The sequence below is a fragment of the Telopea speciosissima genome, chromosome 2 (assembly GCF_018873765.1).
Source record: "Telopea speciosissima isolate NSW1024214 ecotype Mountain lineage chromosome 2, Tspe_v1, whole genome shotgun sequence".
Classification (NCBI taxonomy): domain Eukaryota; kingdom Viridiplantae; phylum Streptophyta; class Magnoliopsida; order Proteales; family Proteaceae; genus Telopea; species Telopea speciosissima.
The window spans coordinates 28,358,674-28,382,220 of NC_057917.1; the positions used below are offsets into that span (position 1 = coordinate 28,358,674).

Consider the following 23,547-nt stretch of genomic DNA (forward strand, 5'->3'; position numbering starts at 1 on the left):
CTCTTCAAGAACTTTTCCCTAAGGTTTGGAGAAGTTTGGAATAGAATAGGGAACAAATGGGGCCCTCTCGGACTTAAAAAGCCTAAGCCCGATTCTCTGGGCAATGGCACTGGGCGATGTGACAACGCCCAGAGACATCGCCCAGTGATGGAATATTACAGGAAAATCAGTATTTTCACATGGAAACCCTATTTTTGGGCATAATAACTTCATAAGACCTTAAAGTAAGGACTTTTACGAAAAAAAATTTAATTTATTATTATTATTAAATAACAAAAATATTAAAATATATTACATAATAAGAAATTGACAACTTAAGGACTTAGGTTTCATAAGCTCAAGAAGGTAAATTTCACAAATAGGGACTAAGGGAAAGGAACCTATGTGACTAGGTTTTAGACAAGTGTGTGTTATATATTAATGTGCATAATTATATACAATATATATATATATATAAAAATATAATAAATGGTATATATTATAAGTATACATTATGCTTGTCTATTATAATGTATGAACCGATTGAAATGTTGTGATGCAAACTGAACATAGCTACATAGGTATGTTGTGTTACGTGCGTAGTATGTATGGAAAGTGTAGACCTCATCCAAACCTAGGCCTAGGATAACTGAGAATAGGACCTAATAGGGCTCTTAGCCAATCGAAGACGACGCTAAGGTACCTCGAGCTAACCCAAGGATTTGTTATATTGGTGTTATGGTTATTTAAGTTTCCAATAGTCATGTACTTAATTCTTTCAATTAAGTATGTCCTAATGCTTAGAACCATGTTATGTGATAGGACCAGTGAGTTGACTGAGGCTGGTGACTCCAGCATCATGCTTTATATTAGACATTTACGAGAGAGACTGAGACGGATACAATTAGTGTTACCCCGGGCTGAGAGTCGACTGGACTTTTACTTGGCTATTGCAGCCATTAGTGGACCCGAGGACTGAGAGCATTTTTTGAGTCTAGCTGGAGAGGTAATAGCTGACATAGAATTTCTACTGGCACTAGAGTTCGAGATCGGGAAGAAGCGGGAGATGTTTGCCTACTAGATCAGGTAATTAATTAAAAGTCTTTATTTAAAAAAAAAAAAATTTTCATTAGTACCATGCATAACATACTGACTCATAAAACACATAAGAAAGAGAAACATAAGATATTCAATAAGACACAACACCTAACAAACCAAGATAATGAATCTAATAATCCACCTTACTGGTATGACTCATGATACTCATTGGAACTATGGACTGGGTTAGTATCTGTTAGCTAGGGAACAACTGTTGATCCGTATTGATGAATTGGAATATTGAACTTGCTCCTCTTTTCAGAGAAGCAACAATGGTCAACACTAGAAGTTCTCGTGGAGGTCGTAAGGGTAAACAACCTAGAATTGTACCAGAGATTGAACTGCCCAACGAAACTGAGGCTCAAAACTCTTAGGCATTGGCTACTTCATTAGGAGCACCAGCTGCTGCACAAGCTACTGCAATAGCACCTCAGCCAAGTGTGGCAGCCTGTGACATGACTGCATTCATGACCACGATGATGCGAACCATGCAACAACAACAGGAGTTGCTTGGTCAGATGTCTACACAGTTCACAACTATGATGCATGAACGCGTTGCACCACCACCACCTAATCGACCCATACTGTTTCCACCACCTATGCCTCAGCACTTAGTGGAAAATTCTACCGCCAAGGTTATGGAAAGGTTCAAGAAACTCCAACCGCCTGCATTTTCCAAAATAATCTCTGAGGCAATGCAGCCGGAAAGATGGATTAGTGCCCTGGAAAAAGCATTTGAAGTACTCGAGTGCACAGACGCGCAAAAGATTATTTGTCCAGGTTATCAGTTGTAAAATGAAGCCGAAGCTTGGTGGAAGGCAACGAGGCCTAATTTGGAGGCTGCTTAACCAAACCCCACATGGGAACAGTTTAAAGAAGTTTTCTTCAAACACTACTTTCCCGAAAGTTTCAAGGATAGAAAGGAAGCAGAATTCATCGCACTGGTGTAAGGAAACAAGTCGGTACGAGATTACCAACAACGATTTGAAGATCTGTTCCATTTTGCTCCAGAGCACTTGAAAGGGGAAGTTAGTAAGGCCAAGAAATTTGAGAAGGGACTCAAAACTGAGATTGGATCAGTTTTGTCAATCATGGATATTCGGGATTATGCTCAAATGGTTGATATGGCGAAGACAATGGAGGATAGATTCAAGGAAAAAGAGAAAGAAAAGACTATGACGTCGCCTGGTTTGAACAAAAGGTCAAATAATTTCCAAACCTATGGTTGGCCAAATAAGGTTTATCGAGGAACAAATTCAAGCCCCACTCCAACTTTGTATCGTAGGCCGAGCGTAGGTCAGAATTCTTTTCGCCCTACATTCACATGACCCGCTCAACCTACTATGAGTCAAGCGACGACAGCAGCTTCACCAACCCAACCAGCAGTAAGCCAAACAAGCAAAGCCTCGATACCTGGAGCTCTGCCCTTTAAGTGCTATCTATGCAACAAGGAAGGGCATATGGCTAGAGATTGCAAATCACGTGGATATGGCAACAATTCATTTAATCAACCACATGCTAGGCCATTTCAACCACGGGACAATCGGATGCAAGGAAAGGTGTATGCTCTGACTAACGACGAAGCTGAGGTGAACCCCGATGTAATGACAGGTAAGTGGTCGAACACTGTAAATTACACAGAATAACTAGTTTAATTTGTGAAACCTAAATTACTTACAAACCCTAGGTACCCTGAATGTCTCAACCATACCCGCACGAGTATTATTTGACTCGAGCACAACCCACTCTTTTGTCTCCTCAACCTTTGCAAGTAAGATGGAAGATCAACCAAGGGACATCGGGCATGAGTTAATAGTTAGTACGCCGACAGGGAATGTCGTGAGTTTGAAAGAGGTTTATGACCCCTGTCAGATCAAAATCTATGGGAAGAGTCTAATCGCACGACTGATAAAAATGGATATAAATGATTTTGACGTGATACTAAGCATGGATTAGCTGTCTACTTATGGTGCAAACGTCATGTGTGTGGAGAAAAAGATAAAGTTTAAACTAGAAGATGGGTTAGAATTCACTTATCAAAGTGAACCGAGGAGGAAGTCCAGACGAAAAACATTATCCGCACTTCAGGTGCAGAAGTTGCTTGATGATGGATGCCAAGGCTTTTTGGCCACTGCGATAGACACGGAGGCAAAGACAAAACCCTTGGAGGAACTTCACATTGTCAGAGAATTTCCTGATGTATTTCTAGAAGATCTGACATAGTTGGCATCGGACCGTGATATAGAGTTTGCGATTGACCTGATTCCTGGTGCAGCACCGGTATCTAAGGCACCATACAGGATGGCGCCAGTCGAACTGAAAGAGTTACAGGTTCTACTCCAAGATCTATTGAAGAAGGGATTTATACGACCCAGTGTGTCACCCTGGGGAGCACCTGTGTTGTTCGTAAAGAAGAAAGATGGTAGCATGTGGCTGTGTATCAACTACCGCGAGTTGAATAAACTGACAATCAAGAATCGATACCCATTGCCACGTATTGATGACCTGTTTGATCAACTACAAGGAGCAAGAGTTTTCTCCAAGATTGATCTTTGGTTGGGATACCATCAACTGAAGATCAAAAGTGGTGACATTCATAAAACGACGTTTCGAACTCAATACGGACATTATGAATTTTTAGTGTTGTCATTCGGACTAACCAACGCCCCGACAGCGTTCATGGATATGATGAATAAAGTATTCCATGACGTACTGGATAAGTTTGTCATAGTGTTTATTGATGACATCCTGGTGTACTCTAAGAATGAGGAGGAGCACGCACAACATCTTACAATCGTGTTACAGCGACTGCGGGAACACCAGCTGTAGGCCAAGTTTAGTAAGTGTGAATTTTGGCTCAATCAAATTGGTTTCTTGGGACATATCATCACCAAAGATGGAATCAAGGTAGACCCCAAAAAAGTGAAGGTAGTTCTCGAATGGGAGACTCTGAAAAATGCCATGGAAATTCAAAGTTTCTTAGGATTGGCTGGTTATTACCGCCGATTCATTGAGAATTTCTCGCATATCTCAGTGCCCATGACAAAACTCACGAGGAAGGGTACTTAGTTTGAATGGAATGAGACATGCGAGAAGAGTTTTCAAGAATTGAAGAACCGATTGGTAACAGCTCCGATTTTGACCATTCCAGACGGAACTGGAGGAATGGTAGTATATACGGATGCATCTAGAACACGCCTAGGTGGTGTCCTGATGCAGAGAGGTAAAGTAGTCGCTTATGCCTCCAGGCAGTTAAAACAACATGAGAAGAATTACCCCACTCATGATTTGGAGTTAGCAGCGGTAGTCTTCGCGTTGAAAATATGGCAACACTACCTATACGTTGAAAAGAGTGAAATCTTCAATGATCATAAAAGCCTGAAGTATTTCTTCACCCAAAAGGAACTGAACATGAGACAAAGGCAGTGGCTGGAATTGGTAAAGGATTATGATTGTGAAATCCAGTACCACCCTGGTAAGACCAAAGTTGTGGCGGATGCATTAAGCAGAAAATCTCAGACTACGTCCCTCACATCAATAGTCATAAGTGAACAATTAATAGAGGAAGCTCAGAAATTTGATTTGGAGCTCGTGATCGAAGAAGCGGCTATGCAATTAGCAGCAATGGACCTGCAGCCATCAATACAAGAGGAGATAATTGCAAAACAAGCATTGGACCCCGAGCTGGCCAAAATTATATTACAAATTCAACATGGTGTTCACAGAGACCCAGATTTTACATTGGCCCAAGATGGAGCATTGAAGTTTCATGATAGATTGTGTGTGCCTGAGGATTTTGATGTCCAAGACCGAATTCTTAAATAGGCGCACAACTCACCCTATACTATCTACCCCGAAAGTACAAAGATGTACAAGGATTTGAAGAAATATTACTGGTGGATTGGAATGAAGCAGACCATAGCAATCTACGTGTCTAAGTGCCTCACTTGTCAACAAATAAAGGCGAAAAGACACCGACCATATGGACTCTTGCAACCACTTCCCATACCTGAGTGGGAGTGGGAAAGAATCACTATGGATTTCGTAACAAATTTGCCCAACACTAGGAAGGACATGAATGCAATTTGGGTGATCGTAGACGGACTTACAAAGGCAGCTCACTTCATACCAATTAAAATAAGTTATCTGAAGGAGAAGCTTGCCCAGATCTACATTGACAACATAGTTCGCTTACATGGCGTGCCTGTCAGTATTGTGTCTGACAGAGAACCACGATTTACTTCAAGGTTTTGGAGAAGTTTACAAAAGGCATTGGGATCTCAATTGGATCTTAGTACAGCTTTCCATCCGCAGACGGACGGACAATCAGAAAGAACCATTCAGACTCTGGAGGACATGCTCCGAGCCTGTGTTTTGGAAATGAATGATAGTTGGGATGCTCACATACCACCGATGGAATTTACTTACAATAACAGTTACCACTCCACCATTAGCATGGGACCATTCGAAGCACTCTATGGCAGGAAGTGTTGAACTCCGCTTTATTGGGATGAAGTTGGTGAGCGGAAATATCTCGGACCCAAAATGATTCAAGCTACATGCGATAAGGTGGATGTCATAAGAGAGAAGATCAAGGTAGCTCAGTCAAGACAAAAGAGTTATGCAGATAATCAAAGGAAGGATATTGAATTTGAGATCGAAGAAAAAGTATTTCTTCGAGTGTCTCCAACCAAAGGACTGCTGCGCTTCAACAAGAAAGGCAAGTTGAGCCCAAGATTTATTGGTCCATATAAAATTCTAAATAGAGTGGGACCCGTAGCATACAAGCTGGCTCAATCGCCATCCTTGTCAAGCGTCCACGATGTTTTTCATATGTCAATGCTACAAAAGTACTTAAACAATCTGATGCACGTATTATCAGTAGAACCTGAATAGTTGGACGTGGATATGACCTATGAAGAACACCCCACGGAGATATTGGATAGAAAGGAGCATAACCTCCGTAACCGCACCATCGCTTTCATGAAGGTTCGATGGGGAAACAACCCAGTGGAAGAAGCTTTGTGGGAACGTGAGGAAGAAATGAAGGAGAAGTATCCTCAACTCTTTGGATTACTAGGTAAGCAAATTTCGAGGACGAAATTTTTGTACGATGGGGAGAAATGTCAAACTCTACCCCCTGACTGGATGGAATCTGACTGAAGTGCAGGAACCCCTGGCCAGGCCACCAGGATCACTGTGGAGCATCACTCCACTCAATGAGATTAATGAGAATGCTTTGAACAGGTTTCCCTATATACCTATTAGAAGATGGATAGCAGACCCCTACACTTGCACAGCTCACAGACTGATGTATGACTTGGATCCCAGGTCATCTCTCTCCTCCCTAAAATGGTGGGACCCACCTCTGAAAAATCATGTATAAACCCCTAATGGGCATATGGGGACAATACCCTAACCCCTGTGCTGTTCCCCTTTGAATTCTGTTGCTGAAATTCTCTGGGCGATGGCACTGGGCGACGCAACAAGGCCCAGAGACATCGCCTATAGGCTGATTTTGGGTATTTTTAATTATTATAATTGTGGGGACCACCCAACATGACCATGGACACCCTCTAGTGATAGAGGGGACTCTGAGGGACCACCTCATATTCTTGGTTCAGTGTGGACCCCACCACTGGACCCAGAATCAGACAGAATCAGTTCAAAAATGGATTTTTAAAAGAGGCTTAAGAGGGCAAACAGGCCTTAGTAGAGGTTGAGCCTATAAATAGGAGGCCATGGGCTCATTTTAGAGCCCTTGGCAGATCTGAATCCGAGAGAGGAAGGAGAGGAAAGAAAGGAGAGAAAGAAGAAGAAGGAGAAGGAGGAAGAAGGAAGGAAGAAGGGAGGCTGCTGCCATCACCCATAGGGACTGATCCGAGCCACCCCATAACTGCTTTCAGGTATAAAAATCATACACATACCTACTGTTCTCTATCTCCGTCCCTTGCATGCTGTGTTTTATAACCATGGGTAACCCAGACAAGCTAGGGTTTGCCCAGTCTTGGTCTAGATCTGCCATGCAGACCTAGTGCATGGTAGATCTGGGTTTTTCTATGAAAATCAATATTGAGTTATGCTACTGCCTTGGCAAAAATCTGGTTGTGCATGGTTGCACTACCCAGATTCCCTTCTGGCTAATGGATTGAAGCCCAGACTGCAAGCCAGGGCTGTAGAGACCAAACCCTAGATGGTTACGGTCCTGAATACCTATTGAACATGCATATCTAGCCTTGCATGTGCCTGAATCCAAGATTTTAGGTTTGCCAAAACCCTCAACACTATTCACCAGGGTTATTTGGGCAGCCACAGTCAGCCTGACTGGAACCCGGATGATGAAATCGATTGGACCATGATATAAACCATTGCAAGGGCCACCTAGATCCCCAAACATGCAGAGGATCCGGTGTGGGCCCAACCCTGCAAGTCCAACCTTGGAAACTCAGCCCAAGGTCGATTCTGTAGGAACTGGGCAATGCAGCAAGGCCCAGCAAGGCCCAGTGATGGAACCCTTTAGAAATGAAGGGGCAGATCTGTAATTTTTTGATGGCCTTGATCCCTGAACACTGTGGGATGTGGGAAATGATAAAAATGCCCTTCCCCCACATCTGTCCATAAATGAAAAATATTTTGGAACCCTAAGTGGGCCCCGTATGTGACTGTGCACTGCTGTGTTTGATTCTGCATCACTGACCTAAAGTGGACAATAGTGTAATTATGTCATAGACTGTTGTGGGACCATGTTTTGACCTAGCGGCAGGTACTGGTATTACAAATGACCAATTTGCCCTGGTGCCCTAGCACAGGCCCATGCATCGAAACATGACCTAAGGCCTGGTGTAAGGCTCAGTGATTCCAAGAGTGAACCAATTAAACTTTGGGTCAACTCAGTAAATTAGGGTAACCCTAGGACCACTAGTGTAGAGGTGATAACTGAATAAGACAATGTTTGACTTATGTCTAGGACCTGATTCTGTGCTCGAGGACAACAATCAGACAATTGCTGGAACTGAATTTGTGACTGAGTACCTAGAGCCAAATACTGGTGAGTGAATAATACTATCATATGTGCAAATGTAATTATGATCTGATGCTGGCTATTAATAATTGAATCATGAATGCTGTGTTATTTATTTATAATTCAAGTTACTCAAATCACTGCATAATGACTGTTGTTGATCAACACTGTGAATTCTATATGATGGTTGTGATTGCTAGACTAGATGTCATACTCAGCTTGGAAATGGGGCCTGTGGTAGCCCGTATTATGGGGTACGATTGACACTGCTGGACTCATACGATGCCATATAGACATGGGGCTAGAGTTTCATCACCCGTGCCACAAACCCTTGCCAGCAGGGGTTGAGGTGTTGGATGCCTGTGGGGACAATTATCAGGGAGTGAAAAAAAAAAAAGAATAAAAGAACATCGAAATGGTGCATGAGGGAAGAAACAATTGTCCCCCTGGATAATCACAGAGGGTTGGTCGGGCTGACCAAGGACTAGTGTCCTGGGGCTGACTGGTCCTCTCCGATAACTCAATGGGTGTATCACGGGAAGGGGTAACCAAGCCCGCACCAGGGATACATGTATTGGGGATTGTAGTGGCACAGACCCGACTTAGTTGTATTGCTAGGTGGCTAATAATAAAGAATCTGGACTTGCATATCATGTAGATCATATGAACTATGAATTGTGATTGCATATGCATGCATAATGGATGTTATTTGCTCACGAGCTCGATGGGGCTCACACTCTGTTATATGTTGCTTTCTTCTTTAGATGATCTTGCAGGTGGATGCCACTATGGCATGGAGGGCTATCTCGAGGAGGAGAGTTTTGGTTGTTATGACAATGTTGGTATGGACCCCAATAGAGGTCATACCGATTCTGCGTACGTTTTCGATGGTTGTTGATGAAGACCATTGAAGCGTGCATGTGATGTTTTGTCTAGAGACTCCTTTTGGGTTTTCTGAAGTTATCCCCGTTCTGACTTGGTTATTGTAGTTTTCTTTTCTTTTCCTTTTTGGGGTTGAGAATGTTTGCCCTGTATATATTTTTGGATGGAGTACTGTTCTTATTAGCTTTTGTTTCTTTGTTGTGGGTTGTGCGTGCCCGGGAGGTGTATCAAACAAGACTTTATATGTATATATTATCACCATTTCCTGTATCACTATGCTTCCTTTTTACTTTTAAATTGTAGGCATCCCGCATTACTCTGATCTTACTTATGGTTAAGATGTGGATATGGTTCCATGATCGTAAGCACTACTTCTAGATCTGTGGGATTTGGCAGATTGTCATTACGCAATTCGGGTCACCTACCCAATCCTCCTAGGGGGTGGCTTGGGGTGTGACACGGACAGCCGGGGTATAAGAGAATTGACTCCCGATAGTGTTTAGCTGGGTAATGCAAGAAATAGCAGTCGTCCGATCAGCAGTCATGTTCCTCACCTTTACTAGATGTGCACATGCAGTAGAACCAAACAGAATTGCATTAATGTATCTAGTTTTTACCATAGTTCATGCATTGTTTGTATGTATAAGTTGTGCCTATTAATGCATGTATTATCTATGCTTTGTCTCACTGGGTTGTCGAGCTCACCCCTTTATTTTTCAGACACAAATGATGGAACATATCAGTGCATAGACTGCACAGGTGACCAGGAGTAGAAGGATGGTGATTATGATGCTTGATAGACTTGAAAATTTGAATAATGGATATTAGGATACTTTATTGATTGAATTTGGATTTAATGGTTTGATGTAGCACAATTTGACTTGGATACTATTTATTTTCTTTTATGTTAGCTCTTATGCTTGTGGGATGAACATATAATGATTACTTGGAATTGCCACCAGATTTGGATGAAAACATATATTTATTCGATGATATGTTGCTTGATAATCTTCCACATAGTTAGAAAAGGTGGCATGCTTGTATATTAATAAAAAAAAATTTCAGCCAACTTGTAGACACATGCTAAGTTAAAAAACCGATCATAAGATCACCGCTCACGAGGGTTGTACTGATACTCCTATCCCGGGTTTGGGTCGTCACAACGTGGTATCAGAGCAAAAGTTTAGACAACTAGACCTAGAGACTGTGGCATAGGAGAAAAAAAAAACACAAAAGTCTCTTTTGCTGCATAATCACTAAACCAAACAGAATCTAATTAAGAAAAGTATAATGTATAGACACAAGTTGTTCTTCATAATCATGCATATCTAGGACTATCTTTATGATGAAACCTAGTATTGTGTAATTCATTAGCCTTGTTTTGTTATAGGTAGTCATACCTCCTCGTGAACGTCCTCGTTCTATGGGAAGGGGCCGATCAGGCAGTTCAGGTGACTTAGGCTTGTCGCCTCCTCCTCCTCCCCCTCCACCAATTTTGGCAGGGGCTTTTCTAGGTGGCCAACCTGATCTGGTACAGGCCATCGGCAACTTGGTCAATGCAATGTATCAACAACAGACAGTTAGGGCACCTCCTCAGCCTCCTATGGTAGACACTACTCGCACTATTGAGCAGTTCCGAAAACTTAGACCTTCATATTTCAAAGGGGACACTTTTGACCCTCTGAAGGCAACAGAATGGATCAGGGAGTTAGAAAAGAACTTCACTTTGTTGAATCTCACTGATGCGCAAAAGGTGGCGTGCCCTATGTACCAGCTACAGGGCATAGCAGATGGTTGGTGGCAACTTGCACATCGCATTGAAGAAAGAGATAGACAACCCCTAACTTGGGCTAGATTCCAAGAGGTCTTCTATAAGAAATATTTCCCCACCAGTTTGAGACTAAGGAAAGAGGAAGAATTCTTGACCTTGAAGCAACATAATCTCTCTGTCATGGATTATAAGTTAAAATTCGAGGACCTCAGTAAGTTTGCCCCTCACCTAGTTAATACCGATGAGAGGAAGGCTCAACAATTTGAGAGAGGCCTTCGTTCTGACCTGAAGAGGATTGTAGCGGCTTTTAAGTTCCCTACATATGCAGAGGTAGTGAAGAGAGCACAAATTGTTGAAGACAACTTGAGGTTTGTACCTTCAAGTGTTCCAAACACAAAGAAGAAAAGGTCTCACCCTTATGCAACTCAAAACTATGACAATCACAGCAAGCAATAAAGGACAGCTCACCATCATCAAGAGAGAACTGTTTGCCCCAAATGCAAGAAACCCCACTCTAGAGAATGCATAGCCGGATCGAATGCTTGTTTTAGGTGTGTTAAGGAGGGTCACATGGGAAAGGATTGCCCTGAACAGAAGAACAACCAAACTGTAATAGGCCATCAGCACAAGCCTGGACAGCAATCATTTTAGAAAGGTCATCATCAAGCCGACTAGAGGCCCAAGACACAGGCTAGAGTTTTTGCTATGACTGAGGAAGATGCAGAGGTTTCACCATCAGTGGTGATAGGTACACTTACTATTCATGGTATTCCAGCTCATGTACTTATTGACTCTGGTTCCACACACTCTTTTATATCTCATGCATTCTCAACAAAGTTAATTGTTCCACCTCAACAATTAGAATATGACCTATTAGTGCACACACCTTCGGGAGAGGTTATGACATCAAACATGGGGTATGATACTTATAATATAGCAATTGATGATCGGGTATTATCTGCTAATCTGGTACTACTGGATATGAAAGATTTTGATGCCATTTTGGGTATGGACTGGTTGTCCCACCACCATGCCAAGATCTTATGCAGTGAGAAGGAAGTCTCCTTCAACCTTCCAGGGGAACCCGATTTCCTATTCAAAGGAAAGAAGTCCAGATTGCCGGCACCAGTTATGATCTCAGCTCTTCAAGCTAGAAAATTGCTCGCAAAAGGCTGTATAGGCTTTTTAGCTAGTGTGATTGACACAGAGATAACTGCACCAAAGATGGAAGATATTTTGGTAGTTTGGGACTTCACCGATGTTTTCCCAGAAGATCTAATAGAACTACCCCTGAATCGGGAAGTTAAGTTTTCTATAGACCTACTTCCGGATATGGCACCAATTTCTAAGGCACCCTATAGAATGGCTCCAATGGAACTAAAAGAACTTAAGGAGCAATTTGCAAGACTTACTTGACAAGGGGTTCATACGCCCTAGTGTGTCTCTTTGGGGTGCTCCGGTACTTTTCGTTAAGAAGAAAGATTGGTCGATGAGGCTATGCATAGACTATAGAGAACTGAACAAGGTGACCATAAAGAACAAGTATCCTCTACGCCGTATAGTGGACTTGTTTGACCAACTGCAAGGAGCTGCCATATTTTCCAAGATTGATCTACGGTCTGGTTATCACCAATTGAATGTTAAAAATGAAGATGTGCCTAAAATAGCTTTCCAAAGTTGATATGGCCATTATGAGTTTATAGTTCTGCCCTTTGGATTGACAAATGCACCTACAATTTTCATGGATCTCATGAATCGAGTCTTTCATGAGTATTTGGACCGGTTCGTGATTGTATTCGTTGATGACATACTAGTTTACTCTAAGAGTAAGGCCGAGCATGAACAACATCTGTCTACAGTTTTACAAATCTTGAGAGTAAAACAACTTTACGCTAAGTTCAAGAAGTGTGAATTTTGGCTAGATAGAGTGGTGTTTCTAGGTCACGTTGTATCAGAAAAAGGGATTTTTGTTGATCCCAATAAGGTCGAGGCTGTTACCAAATGGCCTAAACCAAGAAATGCCTCAGAGATCAAAAGTTTTCTTGGCCTGGTTGGCTACTATAGGAAATTTGTTGAAGGATTCTCACGCTTGGCACTACCCTTGACCAAGCTAACCAGGAATAATGCCCGTTTTGATTGGACAGAGGAGTATGAACAGAGTTTTCAGGAGTTAAAGAAGAGGCTAGTTTCAGCACTAGTGCTAACAGTTCCTACAGAATCAGGGAATTTTGTGTTGTACACTGATGCATCTCACAAGGGCTTAGGTTATGTACTCATACAAAATGGTAAAGTCATAGCCTATGCTTCTTGACAACTAAGACCTCATGAGAAAAATTACCCCACTCATGACTTAGAATTGGCAGCTGTGGTGTTTGCCCTGATGATATGTAGACATTATCTCTACGGTGAGAAGTGCAAAATTTATACAGACCATACAAGCCTCAAGTATATCTTCACACAAAAAGAGCTCAACATGAGACAAAGAAGATGGCTCGATCTACTTAAAGACTATTATTGCACAATTAATTACCATCCTGGGAAGGCAAATGCGGTCGCGGAAGCCTTAAGCAGGAATCCTTAGGGATACTCCGCTTCACTTTTGACTAGGCAACAACACATCATTAACGACTTCAGAAAACTCGACCTAGAAGTGATGGTAGGAGATGTTTCAGCCATGCTATCAAACTTGACAGTACAACCATCTTTGATAGAGAAAATAAAATCTACCCAAAGTGAAGACCCGTGCCTAGACAAAATCAAGACGGAAGTTCAAGAAGGAAAGAGGATGGATTATGTCATCAAGAAAGATGGAACTCTTAGGTTTGGTGACCGGATTTGTGTGCCAGACAAACCCGACTTAAAGCAAGAAATTTTAGATGAGACCCATAGTACGCCCTATATAGTTCATCCTGGAAGTACCAAAATGTACCAAGACTTGAAGACCACGTACTGGTGGAACAACATGAAGAGAGAAATTACTCACTATGTAGAGAAGTGCCTAACTTGCCTACAAGTTAAGGCAGAACATCAGAGGCCAACTGGGTTGTTGGAACCACTATCTATTCTAGAATGGAAATGGGAGCACATTACCATGGATTTTGTTATAGGACTTCTGAGGATGTCTAAAGGTCATGAAGCGATATGGGTTATAGTTGACAGACTGACCAAGTCAGCTCACTTTCTGCCAGTTCGAATGACTTATGACATGGACAAGTTTGCCCAACATTACATTGGTACGATCGTGAGAGTGCATGGTATACTAGTATCCATCGTGTCAGATAGGGATTCCCGATTTACTTCCAGATTTTGGCAGAGTCTACAGAAAGCTATGGGCACGAAACTGAGTTTCAGTACCCCATATCACCCTCAGACAGATGGGGTATCTGAGAGGACTATCTAGATTCTCCAGGATATGTTGAGGGCATGTGTACTCAATTTACAGGGAAACTAGGAATGCCATCTACCACTAGTAGAGTTTGCCTATACTAACAGTTACTAGGCTACAATTGGTATGGCACCATATGAGGCACTCTACGGTAGGAAATGTAGGTCACCCTTGTACTGGGATGAAGTAGGTGAACGGAGCAAACTGGGACCAAAAATAATTTAGAAAACCTGTGAGAAGATAGCCCTGATTCGTGAACGGATTCAAGTTGCACAGAGCAGACAGAAGAGCTATGCAGACAACAGGAGGAAGGACCTTGAATTTAATAAAGGTAACATGGTGTTTCTTCGTGAGGCACCCATGAAAGGTGTGATGAGGTTTGAAAAGAAGGGACAGTTAAGGCCTAGGTACATTGGACCATTTGAGATTCTAGAGCGAATCGATAACTTGGCTTATAGGATGGCTCTCCCACCTTCCATGAAGAACATCCACAACACCTTCCATATATCAATGCTGAAGAAATATGTTCATGATCCTTCACACACACTGAACTACGAACCACTCGACCTAAAGGTGGACATGACCTATGAAGAGAAGCCAATTCAGATTTTAGACCAGAAGGATCAAGTGCATCGCAATCGATCGAAATCCCTAGTTAAGGTGTTTTGGAGAAATCATGCCATTGAAGAAACATCTTGTGAACGGGAGGAAGATATGAGAGCTAAATACCCTGAGATATTTATAAACTGAGGTACACTTTAATTTTCTACTCCTTCCTAAAGTTGCAGTTTCAGAACACCATTAATAATTTTGTCTTTTTCTACTCTATTAATCTACGGGTATGTGGGCCCATAACCACAGGTCCAGGATCATAACCGAAAGGTTGGAACTTCTGATTATATCTATTAGAATCCCAACTATTTATTCTAAGAAGAATAAATAAGTAACATATTAAATTACATTTAAGAGAGTAGTACCATCAAATTTCGAAGACAAAATTTAAATAAGGTGGGGAGGATGTGAAAACCCAGATTTCAGAAACCCTGAGTCTCAACCTTATGGGTAAAATAGTAATTTCATCCCAGGGGTATTATGGTAATTATTCTATATTATTAATTAGAGTTTATTATTTTTTATTAAATTTGTTTTAACGCAAAAAGTAATGTTTTATAAAATTTTAGGTTTTTATGTACATACATGTAGTCATAGCTTATTGGTGTGTAGTTGCTTTTTTTGTGGGAGGTACAAGGTTCAATTCTTGTGTGCAACACATTAAGTATAAATTTTGTTTATTTTAGAGTTATTATCAAAATTGAGGTAAATTCAATTTAGAAGGAGAGAAGTTTGACCAGCTCCTTTACTTGATGAAAAAAAAAAAAACAATGATGACAATAAAATAATAAAAAAAGAAAAAGAGGAGAGAGTAGACTGTATGACGGATTACTTGGAAGAAAGCAAGTCCAATTGGGAGATTTAGGAAAATTAGAATTAAATTAGGAATCAAAGGGAAATTATAGATAAATTGAGATAAACTAGGAACAACCGAGAGGGAAGGAAAGAGGGTCATCGCATATAAGAAGAAAAATACTAATAAATAAATAAAAGAAACTTGGCTCACAAAAGGAAACAAATCTTTACAAGAGATAAGAAGAGAGAGGGAGAGGGAGTGAGTTGGAGATAAACAAGAAAGAGGAAAGGAGTAGCTGTTTAAGAGGAGATAGAAATATAAGGGTGGACTCCAAGCAAAACCCCAAACCTAGATCATGGAAGTAAGGGAAGAAATGAAAAGAAGAAGAAGAGAAAGAGAAGTAAGATAGAAGAAGTGAAAGCTTAGAGTGTTCAAGTAAATTTGGGGCTTCCCAAACAAAGAGTAAGTTCTTCTAAATCTAATTTAATTTTTGTCTAGGGTAAGAGACCCAGATTAATTTTATAAGATCATATCCTAAGACCTTGTATTGCGTCTTTAGCAAGGATGATAATCTTTAGGAGTCTATGATTCTTGATATTTTCTGCACAGATTTTTCTGTGCACCATTTTTGTAAAAATTAGAGTTTTTAAATGGCTTAGGATTAGGATTTTAAATTTATATGGTTACAAAATAGATTGATAGACCTTCCTACGCATGTATTTTAAGACCCTAATCCATTCTGGAAGTGCATGTATTTTGGGTATTACATTGAGGTTAATGTAATTTTGTCCAGCACAATTGTCTGTCCTTGTGACTAATTTTCAGGTTACCTATGGGCTAAATCTGAAGATTAATATGATGTGATAGGTGAGCATATCTAGGGATTGTACATTGTATGGGAAAGAAACTAAAGACTTGGAAGAAGTTTAATTCTATTCAAGTACCAAGGTGTGTATAATCATGGATTTTACATGGATTAATATGCCTCTTACACTATATTATGTGAGTGAACCATTATCTCTTATATTTTAGATGTTTTGTGATAGTTTATGATGTTTACAAGCATTAAATTTTTATTTTATGCTTTAATATGAGTGACATGCCATATATGTATCATAAGTTTAGAATTATATGATGTGATGAAATACCATGACAGCATGTGATAGAACCTCATTCAGAATATAAGAAAGAATTGGACATCAGGTCCCAGAATCAGACATTTAGAATTCAGACCTAGAACCCAGATGGCACCCCTTTCCAGCAGGGGGTTAGGTGCTAGAAGAGGACACCAGAACACAGTTGAGAATAAGACCTCCCATAGGGGAGCACACTGTCCTCCAGAACCAGAACCAGAACCGGATCTAGACCTCCCACAGGGGAGCATACTTGATCCCAGACCCGATCTGGTCAGCCGGGGTATAAGAGAATTGACTCCCGGTAGTGTTCAGCCGGATAATGCAAGAAATGGCAACCATCCGATCAACGGTCATGTTCCTCACCTTTACTAGATGTGCGCATGTAGTAGAACCAAACAGAATTGCATTAATGTATCTAGTTTTTAGCATAGTTCATGCATTGTCTGTATGTATAAGTTGTGCCTATTAATGCATGTATTATCTATGCTTTGTCTTGCTGGGTTGTCGAGGTTACCCCTTTATTTTTCAGACACAGATGATGGAACATGTTAGTGCACAGACTACACAGGTGACCAGGAGTAGCAGGATGGCGATTATGTTGCTTGATAGACTTGAAGATTTGAATAATGGATATTAGGATACTTTATTGATTGAATTTGGATTTAATGGTTGGATGTAGCAGAATTTGACTTGGATACAATTTATTTTCTTTTATGTTAACTCTTATGCTTGTGGGATGAACATATAATGATTACTTGGAATTGCCACCAGATTTGTATGAAAACATATTCGATGATATGTTGCTTGATAATCTTCCGCATAGTTAGAAAATGTGGCATGCTTGTATGCTAATAAAACAAAAATTTCAGCCAAATTTTAGACACATGCTAAGTTAAGAAACCGATTGTAAGATCACCGCCCCCGAGGGTTGTACACATACCCTTATCCCGGGTTTGGGTCGTCACACCAATCGTGCATTTGTGTGCGATTGCTACCCCGAGTGTTTGGCAGTGTTTTTCCCTCCAAAAAAATTAAAAAGATTTGCAAAATAGAATATTTAATTAATTTTTAATGGTTTTAAGGATTGGAGGAAGATGATGGGTGAAGAGATCCTTCCCTTTACCCACTTGTGAACAAGTTGTTTTTGGGTACATTCTTTCACATGAGATGTGATGCTGTTTTTCTGGAATGATCCATATGATTGTGGGCCCTATACATAATATTGCTTGCCTATGTGATTATGGGATTGGCTATCTAATAATGTGGATGGTAAATTGATGTATGTGATACATTGGAATTATGGGTGGATGCGATGCTTCTCTCTCTTTCTCTCTCTCCCCCTTTCTTTTTTTATAAACAAATGCACTCCACCCCATGGGCAGCCCAAAATGGTTGGTTGGTATTTCTTTATTATGGAAAGGAAAGTATATAGAATATTTTTCTTAGGTTTTCATTGTAGTTTTAGAGGAGTTAGGACTCCCAGGGCATGTTGATGATGATCCACATGTGACGCTCAAAGCTTATGGAGATGCAAGTTACCTACTTTGAAGACGTGATCAGGCGGGGGAGATGATCGAGGCGTGGCATCCATAGCATAATTGATGCACCCATAATTAAAAGAAAGTTATTAGTTTTATTTTTATTGGGAGGGCTCTTTAATTGCTTCTGATAAAAATGCCGCCATCCCATAATCACATTAATTTAATGTTAATTAATAATGTTATTTGATTCCATCCATGATATGTATGTGAGAGTTGCTTAATCCTTCTTTAATCATAATACATATATGCTATGGACTAGTCTAAGTTAGTAGACATGTCCATGACCTCCTATTGAAGATAAATGTACAGATTGTTAAACCCATGTCCAAAAATACAGACTAATTTGAATTTTTGTTGAAAATCTGGAACCCGAGGTCAAAGCTACCAATACACTGTAGTGTATTGAACCCGTGGTTGAACTTAATGAGGTAGCCCCATTAGTGAGGAACTACATACCATTAAGAAGGCAAACGCCAACCCCTTGCTACTGTACAGTTCACCACCAAATGTACAGTCTAAGGTTGATACCATCCCTTGATTCCTCAGGCCCTACTCGAGTACATGATACATTAGGCCTATGAAACATTTAAGGATGGTTAATGCATGAAGACATTAACAACGGGGTGATTCAGCACTATTTTAGTAAGAAAGAAAGAAGAATAAAAGAGTGGCCTAGGCTCCTAAATTTAGTTTGAGTGTAAGAAGCCAAGCTTGGAATTCTATCAGATTGCTCCCAAAATCTAAGGTAAAGAACCCAACCATAGGACCTAATCCTACTTCTAGGTTAAACTAATGATGACCCTCATCGCCTTGAATGTTTTAGATAAAGCATTTTCAGACCAAACATCAACTTGTATGTTTGATTTGATGATGAGAACTCAATTCTATACATGCATGTCAAATCCCAACATAAATATCAAATTTTGCTACTCTGCAGATTGACCTCCTCTTAGTTAAAATGATATAACTTCACCATTCAAACTCCATTTACCTTGGTTCCAATTTTTTTAAAAACTAGACTCATAGAGCTGCATTTTATTAGAAGAAACCATTATCTATTTAAGTTTCTAAGTTAGTTAAAAGTTGATTTCAAGTTGCTATCAAAATCGAATCCTTCTGTTTTGACAGATTGATCTTTGTTTAATAAAAATAACATAACTCCATAATCCAAACCTCATTTTATTTGATTCTAATTTTTTTAGAAACTAGACACATAGAGCTTCATTTTATTAGAAGAAACCATTACCTAGTTATGTCTCTAAGTTAGTTAAAAGTTCATTTCAAATTGCTATCAAAATTGAATCCTTCTATTTTGACAGATTGACATTTGTTTAATAAAAATAACATAACTCCATAATCCAAACCTCATTTTCTTTGATTCTAATTTTTCTAGAAACTAGACTCATAGAGCTGAATTTTATTAGAAGGAACCATTATCCAATTATGCCTCTAAATGAACTGAAATTTCATTTCAATCCAGATAAATTCTGCAAATGAAATCTCTGGGTGATACACTGGGCGATTGACCCAAACCATGTGGACCCCACCTATGTAACTAAAATGTTGAAGAATCAAGTTAAAAATGCATTTTAGATATGGGACAGCTTAGGCCAAACAGATCCTAGTACTTTAAAGTCTATAAATAGGAGGGCCCAAACCTTATTTTGTTTTACCTACTATTCCTAGCCTTAGAGAGGAAAAGAGAAAGAGAGAAAGAGAGAAAGAGAGCAAGAAGAAGGAGAAGGAAGAGAGGGAAGGAGAAAAGAAGAGGGATTGAGTTGGGAAGCTTGGCCAAATTCTCCATAGCCTAAAGGTATATCATCCAAGCCCTGGGTTATCCATTTCACCATGTTGTACTTCTGTCCTCTGTGTTTGAACCCAACCACAGCCATATGACCATGTATTGGTACGCTTGACATAGAATCATCACTTAGAACACTAGGAAAGGCATGGATCATCCATGCATGTTCAATCCCATGTATTTTGTTTGCTATTTACACTAATTGTAATCTGTTAACACTCAGACTTGAAGCTCCAGCCAAGTCTATAGCTTAATTATATGCTAACATGTGTATAGCCCATAAACATTAGATTAGAGCTAAGGATCTTGCATGCATGCTATGTTCTTGACCTTAGAGCTTGGATTGGCTACTGATATGGGTGAATGCAACAAAAATTCTTGTTGTTATGTGGTTTGATGATGCCTACAAGTCTGGTTTCAGCCTTGCAACCTTGATTTTTTGATACAAGAACCCAATCCAATACCCAACTTAGCAAACCATGATTAGGAACTTATAAATTCATTGCATCCACTTGATTTTATGTGCTATATACCACTGGGGGTCATCCCTGATCGAAATAGGAGTGAAACCAGCAGTCAAGACTAGTTTCAGACCCAAAATCCCGTGTTCAATAGGGACTGGGCAATGCACTGGGCAATGGACCCAAATGCCCAGAGTTGCACCGAAAGGCCCAGTGAAAGGCCTAGTGGTTGATTTGTGACCAAATCTAATCCAAACCTTATGAGACTTCACCCACAGCCCCAAAATAGTATTTATAACATAAAACCCATCATGAACCCCTACCCCATGCAGCGTTGCTGTCCTCATTTTGGGTGCACCAATGAGCCCCAATGGCCATGATCCAAAGAGGGACCATGAGCCAAAAACATGAGCCAACCATGGGGAGGACCTTTGCCATCACTCCCCAAGCTTGATGAGACTTAGAATAGGTGAAACCCAGAAGGAAATCCCCACTATTGCTGTATTTTATTCTTTGGGTGATGCACTGGGAGTTTGACCCAAAGGCCCAGTGCAAAGTCCTAGAGAATTACAATTAATGTTTGTGTATTCAAAGCTGGAACCAATCAAACCTAGACCAACCCTAGGATATTAACCTACTTTTAAACCATACTTGACACATCTTAATGGTTTGGTTAACATAGGTTATAACCCTGAGCATGAGGCGCAGTGTTAGATACCGATTGAGACCTATTTGACTGAAGGACAAGCAGGATTTGCACAAGGTGAGTGGAATTATACCATGGGTGTAGGTGGAACATGACTGATGAGTCATGACAACAACAACATCAATATTTACTATTTTATTTATTAAATTGCTTTATATTGTTATTGACAAGCAGGATTTGCACAAGGCGAGTGGAATTACACTATAGGTGTAGGTGAAACATGACTGATGAGTCATGACAACAACAACATCAATATTTATTGTTTTATTTATTAAATTGCTTTATATTGTTATTGACTCTGATACATGTTTGATAACTATTGGAATTGAATGTTAATGTTATACTTGTGTAATTGCTAGACTAGATGCCATAGTCGGCTTGGAAATGAGGCCTGTGATAGCCTGTAGAATGGGATGTGGTTGACACCACCCGATTCATACTATGCCATATAGAATGCATTGGGTTAGAGTATCATCACCCATGCTATAAACCCTTGCCAATAGGGGTTTAGGTGTTGGATACCACAAAAGTGTGAGGCCAATGTCCTAAAGGGCATTGCTCGGTCAGTTGGCTCATCGGATCACTAGGACAGGTGATGTCTATTGGCCCATCAGTTAATAGGGCTGGTGGTAGCACAATGGTAACCTAGAGGGCTAGTCAGGCTGACCTTGGGAAGGGATGCTAGAGCCGACTGGTCTTCTCTGACAACTCAATAGGTGTATCGCAGGAAGGGGTTAGAGGCCCGCACCAGGGATATATGTATTGAGGATTGTAGTAGCACTTTTACCTGCCTTAGTTTTGATGTTAGGTGGCTTAATAATAATAAAGAACCTCATTTCATATTGGATTCATTTGGTTGTGCTTGCATGTGCATGCATGGTTATATTTCATTCACAGGCTCGGTGGAGCTCACACTCTTGTATATTTCTTTTTAGATAATACTGCAGGTGGACATCTCGACAGTTGGGAGATTTATTTCGTTGAGGAGGATGATGGTGATTATGACATTTTGGGTTTGAACCCCGAGGGAGGTTATCCCTCTTGTGCGGGTGATCAGGGTGGCCCTTGAGGACGGTCCTTGAGGGATGGACAACATACTAATCTAACCTTTTGGGGACTCTCTTTGGGTAGATAGGATATACTAAACCCCCCTTATTTTGTATAGCTTGCTTGGGCTCTTGATGTTGTAGCCCTCCTTTGTATTTTGTAGGCTATTGGTTAGAAAAGTATTGACTGCATAATCAAGTGGTGAAATGGAGCAATGAACAATGTACTGTTTATTTTGAATGTTTAAAGATAAGCTTTAGCTTCCGTAACACTATGTATCTCTTTTTTATCCATTGTTATGGGTGTGTGTGTTTGTGAGTTATATTAACTGCTTCTAAATCTTAGGGATTTAGCGGATGTTGTTATACATTCTGGGTCACTTTCCCAATCTTCCCAGGGGGTGGTTTGGGGTGTGATACAGATTATGTGATATGACCCTGCATACGTCGGTAAGACATTGGCAGACTCATTATCACATGGTTATCTATATTTACCTCTATCTAGGTACGTTAGGGTATGGATAGTGAGAGGGCACTGCGATAGTGGGTCATCTTTCATGATTCCATGATTCTAACTAATGCAATAGGTAAATGCATGACTTGGGTGTATGTCAGCCGACAGGATCTAGGCATGACACCCAGGTGGCCAAAAATATTGGAAGCCCATGAGGCAGACAGCTTAGTCCATATTACCACGGTGTGTATAATGATTCCCGACAGGGTAAGTTATGCATGCAAGGGTTGTAGGTATCCAATTCATTTTTTGGGTCATGAGGGAGACCTAAATCATGAAAGACCATTCATGTGTATGCTCATTTTTTATCAATGGTTATTAATATGCATGTGTTTTTACTTGTACATGTTTAGATTATTACTCAATGGCTGCCATTAATTCCAACCTGTTAACACTCATTAGCGAATATAAATTAAATGGTATAAATTATGTCGATTAGTACCAGAGCATTAAATTGCTCCTGACTGCAGAAGGACTATACACAATTCTTGATGAACAAGTTCCTCCTTAACCCGACCCGAATGATTTTGAGGCATATGAGGAGATGCAGGATTTCCATAAGAGGGACACCAAGGCATCGCTTTATATCCTAGGATCATTGGAGAAATCAGTATTGGACTCAATCAAGGATATACGTACCTCAGGCGGTAAAATGGATAAGCTTACTGAATTGTTCAATAGGTAGCTACATATGCATACTCTGATATAGTGAGTCAGATCCATAACTACAAGATGTCCCAAGGGACTCCAGTGACGGACCATGTCATGAAAATGATTAATCTATTCGAGAAACTGGAG

The 23,547-nt window shown here is 40.4% G+C and overlaps 1 protein-coding gene across 1 annotated transcript; it reads left to right on the forward strand.

Moving 5' to 3' along the window:
• Positions 1–14,472: 14,472 nt before the first annotated feature.
• LOC122650617 lies at positions 14,473–14,886 on the forward strand. Its single transcript, XM_043844017.1, has one exon. The coding sequence runs from the start codon at positions 14,473–14,475 to the stop codon at positions 14,884–14,886; it is 414 nt and encodes a 137-aa protein (XP_043699952.1).
• The last annotated feature ends 8,661 nt before the right edge of the window (positions 14,887–23,547 follow it).